General features: G+C 46.0%; 1 protein-coding gene across 2 annotated transcripts in view; it reads left to right on the top strand.

Moving 5' to 3' along the window:
- Nucleotides 1-6,834: 6,834 nt before the first annotated feature.
- The window catches only part of LOC144755317 (alpha-1,3-mannosyl-glycoprotein 4-beta-N-acetylglucosaminyltransferase C-like), a 221,357-nt gene continuing 214,919 nt past the window's right edge, over nt 6,835-13,272 (top strand). Inside the window, exon 1 of one of the 2 annotated variants that reach the window (XM_078644118.1) lies at nt 6,835-7,144. In XM_078644118.1, the coding sequence (XP_078500244.1) occupies nt 7,031-7,144 (114 nt within the window). In that variant the 5' untranslated portion in view covers nt 6,835-7,030. The remainder of the gene's footprint in view (nt 7,145-13,272) is intronic. The other variant, XM_078644117.1, reaches the window with a different exon arrangement.

The following is a 13,272-nucleotide window of genomic DNA, read 5'->3' as shown; positions in this document are numbered from 1 at the left end:
GTCTGTGGTGGCAGCATCCATTTTGTGATGCTGAGGCTCTGTTTAACTTTAACCGGGGTTCAGGTTAGGTACATGTCGTATCCCTCTAGAAGGGTGGAATGCTACCCCCGTTGCCAGAACTGGCGAGGGGGTAGTATTCCAATTCGTATGACACCTTACTCGACATGTTTTGATAAAGCCAAACCAAAGATAGCATTTAACCGCGAGGTTCATAATGCACTTAAGAGTATATGGTATGGCAGTATCATGAAACAGCTAAAGGACATGGTTCCGAAAGCTGCAGACAGGCTCAGCTCATGCCAGGGCACCATCTCACATATTTCCAAGCACTCTGCCTCCAGGATTGATGAGGCCTTCCATAGGAGTGGCTGATAGGAACATATGTGTCCATTTTAGGTTAGGCATAGGCGTACTACACCTAAGTAAGGGGTGGTTACACCGACTTACCCCAGCTGAGTGATCAGCCAGTTGTGTCAAATATGGAGGCCAGGCCAGGGGTGGCACAATACGTGCTGCAGCCCCTGGTAGGCCTTGGAAGCACCTATGCCCTGGGTACCTGGGTACACTGTTACAGGGGCCAAGAAGGTGAACCAGTTCCAATTTCGTAATGCACCTAAAGTACATTGGCAATAATTTAGAGAGAGAACAGCAGGCTGTGGGTCTGATTAGCAGGCCCACAGCCACATTAAGTCATAAACCAGTGAAGCAAAAAGCAAAAATTTGGGGTGACCATAGGATAGCAGACCCTACTCTCCTACATAAGGGATGAAGGGGGATGTTCTATCTCTCAACTATACGGGGAAATTTGTAAATATAAAGAGGATGATTGTGGCAGAATGTATGAGAAGTGGAGTGGCAAACTAGGTCTAACAGGAAACGAGGCAGAGAAGTCATTAAAACTGTCAAATTCGGTGCTAAGAGTGGCAAACTTACAATCTCAACAATATAAGACTATATTTGAACTTTACTACACTCCTCATAGAATAGCGCAGTGGGGGGGAACAAGTGGGGGCATCTGTCCAAGATGCCAATCTACGCAAGCAGACACAATTCATATGTTTGCATCATGCCCCTCTCTAGATGTGTATAAAAAATTCTAACCTCACATTCCTTACAAAAACATTGGAGAAATGTGTTCTCCTCCAACTCAATAAACACATTGATGATTTCAACCTCCTCGACGCCTTTCAATCTGGTTTCAGAAAAGGCTGTAGCACGGAAACAGCTATGCTCAACGTCTCCGACGACATTCACAAGGCCCTAGACGAAGGTGATGCCTGCCTACTCATCCTTATTGACCTATCTGCGGCATTCGACACAGTAAACCATCCAACCGTTCTGGAGACCCTGTTGAAACGTTTGTTTGGACAGGGTGTTTGGAAACGTAAATGGCACAGTTCTAAAATGGTTCACCTCCTTCCTTCAACACCGCTCGCAACAAATTAAAATTAACTCCTGTCTCTCAAAGCCAACTAAAGTCACACTTGGGGTCCTGCAAGGCTCGATCCTCTCCCCGTCCCTCTTCAATCTCTTCATGGAGCCCCTCACAGTCATATTGAAAAAAGCTGGAGTAAATTACCTCCTTTACGCGGACGAAACTCAAATCTATTTCAGGATCAAGTCTCCCAGCGACGTCCAACTCCTCAATACCACCCTAACCGAGATCCAAACTTGGTTCTACGTTAACCACTTAAAGCTCAACCCAGAAAAAACAGAACTAATCCTATTCTCTCCAAAAAGTAACCATCGTTCAATCCAAGAGTGGCTCAAGAATCTGGTTGCCCTAAACTGCCCCCTTACCCTATCCGACTCAGTTAAGTCTCTAGGCATCACCCTTGATAAGAACTTATCAATGGAGGCCCACATCAAAAACTCTGCAAAAAGTGCTCTTTTCTCTCTAAAAAACCTCAAAAATTGAAACCTTTTCTACCCCACAATGACCTCAAGACAGTAGTCCAATCCCTAGTTCTCTCTAAAATCGACTACGGGAATCCATCCTTACAGGGACTCCAAAAGCTCACCTAGCCCCTCTAAGGGCAGTGCTGAACATGACCTCTCGACTCATATCTGGAGTTAAAAGATTTGAACACATCACTCCAGCTCTCCACTGCCTCAATTGGCTTCCCATGGAAGGGAGATGTATCTATAAACTGGCCTGCATCACACACAAAACCCTTCACTCTCCTGCCCCATCTACCTAAATAACAAACTGATAAGAGCAGGTCAGTCCAGATTGCTGAGAAGCTCCTACTTACTCCTTCTTATTCCTCCGAAACATAAAAAGAAAACCACCCAACACAGATCGATTTCTGGCAACCCTCCCAGGATATGGAACGCTCTCCCTGGAGTCCTAGATGTAACCCCTCCTTCTCCTGTTTCAAACGGGACCTCAAACTACATCTCCTAAACAAATACTTTCATGACCAACGTCAACTTACCTAGACTTTTATATCCGAGTTGTCTCCTCTTTCTCTGGACATTCAAGGATAGTGGGTGACCAGACTATGTCATTCGCACTTTTTTTTCTTTTTCTTTTTATTGCTCTCTCCCCCTCCGCTGCACTGCATATTTATTTCCCATGCTGTCTTTTTTTTCTTTGGTTTGCTTCCTTACTGCCAGCCTACTATGTAATGTAATGTTCTTTCTGCTGTTTACTGTGTGTATGTAAAGCGCTCTGATACCTACGGGTCAATCTAGCGCTATATAAAACTTTTAAAATAAAATAAATAAGCTCAGGATTATTCTCTCGCCTACTTTTCAATTTGACTCTTCTTGCAATCCATCTTCTGCATACCAGAGTAACTCTGATTTTACCTTACCCTTTCATGTGCCTGCCACCTTACACTCTACTACATTAAACTAACCATACCTCTCCTTAAAATCATAAATTCTCCTCATTTACCATTGCTGCAATACCTAATCCTTCCTAACCTATCTAATCTTCCCGCTCATCCCATGTTTACACTTGCATAAACTCACTCTAATAGTTACATCTAACGCCTATTAGCTTTCCTCGCTTTTAGAAACTGGAAGAAAGGCTTCAAACAGTTTCCTCAGAGCACAAGACAGATCCAATAACAAAGAACTTTACAACAATACTTAATAACCACTGGGTTAACAACTCACTTTGGGTTACAGAACAGCATTCTGTCTGCCCTAAATCACTTCTGCACCTCATTGGGATTAGTAAGCGCTATATAAATGCAGTGGTTGCTGCTGCTCCAGTCCAACCTGCATTTCAGAGACAGAAGTGGTTGACTACACATTGGTCCTAATAAACTCTGGAAAGCTGCAAAGTATGACTTTGCTGTGTCTATCTTCCACCACCTTCCAACCTTTCAGACTCATATAAGCCTGGTGTATGTTTGACCTCAACTCGCCCCAAGCCAAATAAGCCTTCCTAAGACAAGAGGGCTTGATATGCGAGGGACTATGGCACAACTATTCAGGATTTTTGAGTTTGGCAATGTTTTCACCTGTTTTTCAAAGCCACACCCGCAGGCCCTAGGTAGCAAGGCACTGGCAGCCCTTGCAGGCCAGCACCTGCAGCATGTGCTGCCCCAGTTCAAAGCAGGGTCACAGGCAGATGCTCCACCTGAATCACATTGACATCTTTGCCAAGGATGAGTTAGGGAAGAGGGGTACCCGCGCATTGATTTTCCTTTCTCTGCATCTGTGGTGCTTGCCTTGCTCTGTTAAACAATGTCCTTTTAACATGCTGTTTTATGTCCAAAGAGTGATAATTTAGGCCCATTAGCAGTGATATGTCTATGCATTTGAAAAGCTATCACTGCCCTCACCTGCTAAGTTGTTTAACCATGAAGAAAAAAGGCAGAAAGTCAGGATTTACATTTTATTTTCCATTTCTCAAGTATTCCGAGTGCACTATGAAATATAGCTATTCTGTGCTTTTCAACATGTTACATTGTGGGACCTCTAGTTTTCTTTTAACAATTAAATTATGGAGACAAAACCCCAGATTGCAAAGAGATGTTGGGAAAAAAACTGCAGAACTGGCCAAAGTAGTTATACATGACATGGAGCCAATTGTCAGCTGTGTTTTCAAAGGTTATAAACTCATCTTGTCAATTTCAAAAAATAGCTTGTTTTAGACATAAAACCAAAACTAAACTTTGCTTGCATATTTTTTCAGGGTTCACTCTTTCATTCACATCATGCATTAATACCAGCATTCGCAATTTGTCTTTGTATAGTGGAAACTTCTATCCCGAGCTTCACAGTACAACAAAGGTACAACATGGACAGTAGCAGTGCAGTTTTCCCTAACACAAAGAATGAGTAAAGACCAGTGGCAGTGGCAAAAGGAACTTCACATGAATCTCTCACACATATAGGACAAGTACAACACGAGTAGCAAACATGAAGGATGGCATGAGAGGAGTTAAAGAACTGTGGTACCCAACCCTCCCCGTAAACACGCAAAAAGTACCCTGGAAGACGAAAGAGAAAACTCTCTAAAAGAATTAACCTACGTTCACGTACTCATATGGGATGATGAAACCTCACTTATCTAGTATGATGTGCTTCATCAATGCATTGCTCATCTAGGGCCAGATGTAGGTCGACAAATACCGGTCGGTAACGGCCGATTTCGGCCGTTACCGACCGGTATTTGGCTTTTGAGATGTAGATGGGTCTGAATTTACAGAATCGGTATATTTACCGATTCGGTAAATTTACCACTTCGGTATTTTACCGAATCGGTAACTATACCGATTCTGTAAATCCATATGTAGGTGACACTCCTAAGAGTGCCACAGGCCTTTAAGAGTCGGTATTTTACCACCCAATCGTATTGGGTGGTAAAATACCGAATTCAGGTGTGCATGCACAGATGTGCATGCACACCTGTGCCATGTGACACACAGACATGCCCTTAGGGCATGTATGTGTGCCACATGGCACACATGCCTGTACTTGGGGTGCTAGAGGGTGTCAAAGTGATAGCCCCTGCACCCTTGCAGGATTCGGTATTTACCGAATCTGTAAATACCGAATCGGTATTTCACATTGATTCCTATGGGCTGAGAGACCTGCACTGGCTCCCGGTCAACAAGAGAATCACCTTCCGCCTCCTCACCCACGCACACAAAGCCCTGCACAACCAAGGCCCGAGTTACCTCAACAGCCGCCTCAACTTCTACGCTCCCACACGCCACCTTCGATCGACCAGCCATGCCCTCGCCGCCGTCCCCCGCATCTGAAGAGCCACAACAGGAGGAAGATCCTTCTCCCACCTGGCCGCCAAGACTTGGAACTCCCTCCCGACTCACCTCCGCCTGACCCAAGACCACCTCGCCTTCAGGAAGCAGCTCAAGACCTGGCGGTTCGAGCAGTAGCGGACCCCCCCCTCCCCAAGGGCCTTGAGACCCGCCGGGTGAGTAGTGCGCTATACAAATGCTATGATTGATATGATTGATTGATTGGGCTTCAAGGCCCATAGGAATCAATGTGAAATACCGAATCGGTATTTACAGATTCGGTAAATACCGACTCTTACAGATTCGGTAATTTTTTACCTACATCTGCCTCCTTCCTATTTACCGACTCTTAAATACCGATTCGGTATGAGTCGGTATTTAAGAGTCGATAAATAGGAATTACCTACATCTGGCCCTTAGTACTGTAAGAACGAAGCTTAGTACTGTTCACTGGTTGTACAGCCTCCTGATTATTAGTTATCTAGTTTTGATGAGGATATGTCTTTGTTTACATTATCCCTTATATTAAAGCTGTGCGTGCCAATGTTAAAATTGGTTGGAATGGTTTTTTCCATGCCACAAGATTAAAAACCGAGGGTAGAGCAATAGGGCATACTTCTCTATTCTGTCAACATGTTTCAATGCTGAATTATTTCCCCTATGGGGACGGCAAGCACTCCCTTAGGACTATAGTATCTCATATGAAATATTGTACAATGGTCCCTGTTCTTAGTGCAAGTGAATTTTATATATCCATGTTTTTCTTCATAAGCAGTGGTAACACCTTTTCCCAGTCGTGTAAACGCCCACTTCTTCGTAGAACAAGGACACCTTGGGCTAACAGTGCAAGCTTCCCTTACTTAGAGGATAGGTGCAGGTAGACAGCAGCCGTGCAAGCTTTCCCCATCACAGGACTCGTTTACAAATGCGGCAGAAGCAGTGCTGGTTGGTGCCTCACAGGATGGGAGTAACAAAGCAAGCTTCCCACTCTCACAGAAGGCAGCGGGTGCTACCTTCCATTCTCCATAGGGCAGATCCAGCATGGCAGACTAGTGCACGCGTCCATTGGTCAACGAATATGTACAGTGAACAAGGCACGAGTGGGAGTAGGATACAAACAGAACTGTGGCGTGGTTGGTTAACTCGCATAGTGGAACATACATGCAAGTTCTGACGCCGTTCTAACTGAGGTGAAATTACATTCTGTCCATCAACTGTGTTTTTTGTGAAATTGCACGACAGCATCCTGACAGTGCAACCTTTTCCACATATCACGAAGTAGTCATTACCTAGCAGGCCAATAATAATTGGAGCAGCCCACCCACTGTCTAAGTAATACTGCTCAAACAGGCACGCGGATGCAACCTCTTCAAAAAGGTTTTGAATGCACGCGCAAGTGGTGCTGTGCAATCCTAGCCTCGGTGCTGCACCTGTGCTAAATGTTGAAGGTCACCTGTGGAGCGTGGCGAGTCTGGCACTGAAATAGCAGGCCGACTTCAAACATCCCATGCCCCCTGCGGTGTTATCGCCCCTGTAGCCGAGTTTCCATAGGCGTGCTCCTTGGTGATGAGGCAACTCTGCCCCCGTGTGGCGCTCTTCTGTAGTGCACTCCCCCGCTCGGGGAAGGGAGCGGCTCAGGCAGAAGCTTTGGCAGAAACAGCCGGACCAAGTTCAGTTCTGCCTCTCGCTGCGCCACAGAAGAGCCTGGCGGTGCCCTGCTCACCATGTGGTTGCGCTCTCTTTCCTGTCTTCCTAGGATTGCTGTGAACAGGAAGCGGACCCGGTGACCATCCCCGAAGGAAGGGGTTATGCCCACGGCCATGCGATGCTCCTTGAAGCGCTCCGCGGCGCTTGCTGCATCTCTGCTTATCTTCTTCATCCTCCTGCACATTGGAACTCGGGAGGAAGACGACCCGGCGACGGTGAGTGCCTTTTGCCAAGGAAGGTGGTGGTCAGTAGCTGTCTTAAGTGGTGGACGGGAGTAAGTGCAGGTTGCTGTGTGTTTTTCTTCGTCCCAGGCAGAGCTGGACTCCTTCAGCGAGGCTTATGCAGACCCGTGCCTCTGGGGGGCTAGCGCTTACTGGTGGAGTCTCTCACGTGAGAGGCTTCACATTCAGATTGTAAGAGACCTTTGCCCCTGCCATGCCTTTAGGGTTGAGACCAAACCAGTCACACACGTGTGGCTCTCTGCGGAGACTTCATACGAGGCAGTTATCTGAGGGGAGGGAGCAGCAAGTGAGACGGAGACCAGTATATAAGTATATATATATATATATATATATATATATATATATATATATATATATATATATATATATATATATATATATATATATATATATATATATATATATATATATATATATATATATATATATATATATATATATATATATATATATATATATCTTTGTCCCATCCCCCGCGGGCTTTCAGAGGCACAGCATGACATATGGCAGTCAGACTCTGCCCGTCCGGCAGTGAGAGCCGGACCCCTGCCCACTGGCCGCCCAGCTGTGTTCAGGTTGAGGTCCTGGACTGGTATTCATCCGTGTTCTCTGATGCACACGTGCTTTTAGCCGTCTCTGCGGCCGCACCTCAGGTGCAAGGGTAGCACCTAGCAGTCTTGTGAGAAAAGGTGGAACCGTGGCTGACGCCTGGTTGCCTGTGCTCGAGCATGGTTGCTCCCGAGAAGTCCTCCATGTGCTGACTGGTACCTTGAATGCACCTTGTGCAAAGCGCAGGAGGGTTCACATTCCAAAGTCTCAGCAACACAAGAGCAACATGTGACTGCACTGCAGGCTGTTGCAAAACAGAGCGCTCCCTTGAAGCGTGCCCGTACTCGCGGCACGCGCTGCAGAGACCAGGGCTGGGGTGTATCGAGGCTTCACCCCCTCTCGCCGGCGAGAGCGGGTGGGTAAGGGGGAAGCAGGCGCTAACAGTCTGAGAGGCAGGACGCCGGTGGCACTGTGTGAGTTTAGCATCGGTGTGAGGAGCGGACATGGGCACTGTGAGAAGCATGGGAGAGGGGCATTATATGTAGGTGCGCAATGCCACAGGCTCGTGGCTGAACCTGGCACTGGCCAATGGTTAGCCATGTGATTTGAGGACCGGTGGCAGCCTGAGAAGTTGGCATTGGCTGACAGCGTGAGAGGCAGATACCAAGCGCCTGATGAGCAGCTGTCACTGGTGGGTACTGTCACCCGGTGGTACCTGGCAAGCAGTTAAGGAGGGTTGTGGGGTGCAGTGCAACTCGCTGATGTGATCGGTAACCCTAAAATCCGACTATGGTGGGCCATGCCAGCCTGGGAAGCTGGCATTGGTGGTCTGCAGTGTAATACTCTGTGATGCAGTGTGCGAAGCTGGCACTGTTGTGCCCCGTGTTCAGAGGCTGGCACTGCCTGGCTGAGTAAGGAGCAATTTAACGTGCTTGCAGCTCGTGTTCAGGGAGTTGGCAGCGCCAGGACGAGGGACACATGCCCAGTTTGCCCACCCACCCGCATACCCCTCTCAGTCCTGGGGGCTGCGAGGAGAGCGCCTCTGGATGCAGTCTGCTTTATTATAAATGCACTTTGTGGCTGGTGGCTCCGTTACTACAGTGGCCATAAAACGAGTGATGTGCTGGCTTTTCGGCCTATAGTTCTGGAGACGCTTGGGCATTAAGTTAATAAACTAGTAACCTAAACCATTCTGGGAGTTGTAGCCTTGCGCCATGTTGTCTACTGATTTAATCTCACCACAGTACGACTAACAGTGTTTAGTAAACGGGAAGTCTAGACCCGGGTTTACAGCTCGGGCCCCTGGGGGCATTGTTGATCCGGGGCGGGTTAGGGGTGACTCGTTCATTTCCGCTCCACCATGTCCCGGTGTTAGGTGTTTTGAAAGCTTCCGCTCACTTTCCTGCTGTGCTTCTCGAGTGGCAGACAGTTGTGTATCATCCCAGCAGGCGCCGGGGGCCCTGTTATCTGTAAAGACAGACGCGTCAACAGGTTGCCCTTCTAGCCTTTGATGTACTGAACAGAGTTAATCTGGCGAGCACCAGAGAACAGCTCCTAACCCGTCCCCATCCGTAAAACACAAACACACACACACAGTACCAGGCTGGGCTATTAATAAACCCTCGCCAACTTTGATCCACAACAACACGCACAGCGTGCATGGGTGTGATAGCAGCCCACAGAGTCCCGAAGCTATAGGTCGGAGTAGAATTTATCTTCAGCGAACGACTGTCTCAAGCTGTTTTCATTTCGCCAGAACAGTTCTATACTTTAGTTTTGTTTTAAAATCCCTTTAATGGCGCTGGCCTCCTGTGCTGTGAAGCCAGAGCAGGGTCAGACAGGCAGAGAACAAAAAACAAGCCTTCTCCGCAGGGCTCTCTCCTACATGGAAGAAATACAACACAGTTATTCTTTCTGAGAGGTATTATAAAGGTGTTACCAGTTCTGGAATGCTGCCTTTTTAATGGACACCTTAGGTGTGCAGTTGGTACAGGCTGATTGCATACTACTAAAAGTATAACTTTTGAAAGCACTTTAAGCCTTTAAACACTATCTTTATGCCCGTTTTGCAGTAGCCTATATTTCTCTGCAATACGTTTCTCGGCCTGGCCTGAAAGCGCACCAGTCGCCAGATGGAATGTGATCAACCTGCATTAGAGCTTTCAGGAGTACTACAAAGAGGGGCTTTGGCTGCGCCCACATGTTGGTAGTGATTGGGCTTAAGTTTTGTGCTTCCACAAGACAAAAGTGCTTCCCCTCCACGCCGCTGAGATTATTTTGATTATTTATTCGGCCGCCCGAGATAGCAGCAGCATGGCTACCTGGGCTTGAACTTTCAGGAGTGCACACATGCACATAGGCATGTAAGGGTGGATTGCTATTACCCTAAAATAAAGACTACTGATAGGCAATTTTGTCTTGAAATGTCACAGATTGAGGTAAAAGACAAGGGTTTCGCTGCTGGGTATCCTCACAGACAAAACCAATGGCATAGAAGATTTGCACTGCCATTGGTAAGCCCTGTTAGGAAAGATAGTATTTGTTCTCCCACTGTAATTTCATATGCTTTGTTAGATTATGACTGTATGCATGATAGTTGTCTTGTGGGAAAGGCTGTGCTCAGAACAGGAGGCCTCAGTTTTTTACGGTGACAAGCCTGTGATAACAGTTGATTGGTTCATTAGGAAAATATATTTCTGATGCCATTGGTCTGATCTATTTATTATGAAATGTTACGATAAATGCAGTAGGCCTGACATATTGATGGTGATAAGCATATGTTAAAGTCACCAGACATGCAAGGATAAATTGTTATTTCTCATAAAGCCTACAGATAGGTATTTTGTTACATGAAGTGACACACACTATCTTGGTTGGGAAGGATTTTGATGTTGGCTAACGCCTCTGACAAACTCTAGGAGAAGACTATTGTAGTGGCTGCTATAATGGCTTAGTGGTGGGCGGGGGAAGGGGGGGGGGGGGGGAATACAACTAAAACTAAATAGACATTTAAAAATAATTAAAATTACACTTACCTACCGCTCCAACAGCCGCCGGCTTGCTTCGCCCCTCTGATCCTGGACTCCGACTGCACAGTGAGACAATTGAGACCAGGGTTTTTAGGTGAGGGAAATACTGGGCGCACTGCTCACGGTAGTAACAAAAGAACAGATAGGTAAGGGTGCATGCAGGTGAGGCGATAAAGGCCCTAAACCCCTCCAAAAATGTGTGCCGAGACACACATTAGGTACATGAAGAAAAACCTGTTGCACACCAAATGAAGAGAGTACAGAAATGCTGTCTCAATGGACATTTAAAAGTTCAAGTATCCACATTAGAAGAAAGAGGACGACGATGGGTAGTACGGCTCCTCTTTATTTGTTATGGATAGCCAGTCGACACGTGTTTCGTCGCCAAGCAATTACAATACTTTGGCGACTCCTCAGGGCTGTAGTAGATGAGTATTTAACCACAGGTCGCTGTGCCGGTGATAACTCCAACCCGGCCCCGCTCGAGACCAGGTAAAATGGTTACAACCGTCAAGACGAGTAGTCCAGTCAAAATCTTTCCTTAATATGATTTGAGAACTTGAGAATATGGTATATAATAGTTTCGGTCGACTTCTGTTGCGAATTGACTTGGGAAGGTAGGAGCATCCGGAACCACTGCAGGAGCACTCGTCCTGTTTGCTTTTCCCCGCGAATCGGGAATCCTATTGATGAGCCTTCACAAATCGTACTTATTGACAAAAGTGGATGCTACTACCTTCCCAAGTCAATTCGCAACAGAAGTCGACCGAAACTATTATGTATCGTATTCTCAAGTTCTCAAATCATATTAAGGAAAGATTTTGACTGGACTACTCGTCTTGACGGTTGTAACCATTTTACCTGGTCGCGAGCGGGGCCGGGTTGGAATTATCACCGGCACAGCGACCTGTGGTTAAATACTCATCTACTACAGCCCTGAGAAGTCGCCAAAGTATTGTAATTGCTTGGCGACGAAACACGTGTCGGCTGGCTATCCATAACAATTAAAGAGGAGCCGTACTACCCATCGTCGTCCTCTTTCTTCTAATGTGGATACTTGAACTTTTAAATGTCCATTGAGACATCATTTCTGTACTCTCTTCCTCCGACTGCACAGGCTCCTAGATGCAAAATGCCAGCACTTCCCTCATGCTGGGAATACAATTTCCAGCATTAGAGAAGCACTGGGGTTGGTCTGAGCAGCTTTGTTTGCCGCCCAGACAGTGCATTGGAGCCTAGGGTGTTTTTACAACCCAGCTGTGCAACACAGCCAAGTTGGAGAAACTTAAGTGCGCATGTCTGTCTGGCCGGCCTAAAACAGCCGGCAAACAGACATGCACACTTAAAATGACCCACCACGCCTCCCCCTGCTACGCTTTTTGAACAGGATTTCCTGTCCTGGTCCCACCCCACCAAAGACTCGCGTCCTCAGCTGTTAGACAGGTAAAAATAATGATAATAAAATGCTTTTATTATCATTTTATTTTTCCTCATTTAGCGGGGAGACGGTGCTCCTCCGCTAGTACGGAGGAGCCACCCCTGATTGTACTATAATAATTATTGCTAGAATCTCTTCTTTGCTGTTTGATGTCTGCTAGGATCTTGCAATAAAACATTCATTAAATAATAAATACATCTATATCTAAATTTCTCTCTCTCTCTCGCTCTCTCTATCTATATATATATTAATTGAAAAAAAACATAGGTTTCAGGGACGTTATACCCATACAAAACCATAGAAATTCTGCCCTTATAGTTAGTTGAGCTAACTGTAGCTCGCACCCCGCAATGCACTGCTGATGACGTCACATCATTCATGACATGGTCAGTGACATCACTGTTGACATCACTGATGACATCTCAAATGACATCTCTGATGACATCACTGATTACATCATCCAGTGAATGTGTGTTTTTGTAAAGTTTAAATATGTTTTATATATGTGCCAAGGTGTATTGAAGAATAAGTGGGTGTATAAGTGTCTGGATGAAGGATTTAGTAGGTGCATGACTGACTGTATAAGTGAGTGATTAAATGTGTCTTGCTGATGGGTTAGTGACTAAACTGTCTGAATGTCTGTATCAGTATGTCTGTTGTTGTGTAAGCTGCTGCATGTGTTGGTCAGGAGCTACATGAGTGTCTATATGGGTTATTGATTGGTTGCCTGAGTATTTGTATGGGAGACTAAGTGTGTGTGGGTGGGAGGTGTGTGACTCTGCATAGATATGTGAGTGGTTGATTCACTGGCTGTATGAGTTTAAGAGTGCATGCGGAAACAGCTGTATGGGTGGGTGAGTGTGTGTATGGATGTGTTGGTGAAAGACTGGATGTCTCAGTGGTACATGTCCAAGTAACTGCATATGTAAAAGGCAGTGTATGGGAGAGTTGGAGTATATAAATGACTATATGTGAGAGTCAGGGATTGGGAGAGTGGCTGTATGGATGAGTATATACTTGTATTAGTGATTATAGAAGAATGTAAGTATGCGTTAGTATCTGTATGAATAAATGAGGTGGTGTGT

Source organism: Lissotriton helveticus, chromosome 5_1, assembly GCF_964261635.1.
Source record: "Lissotriton helveticus chromosome 5_1, aLisHel1.1, whole genome shotgun sequence".
NCBI lineage: Eukaryota > Metazoa > Chordata > Amphibia > Caudata > Salamandridae > Lissotriton > Lissotriton helveticus.
This window is presented reverse-complemented; position numbering and strand designations above follow the sequence as displayed.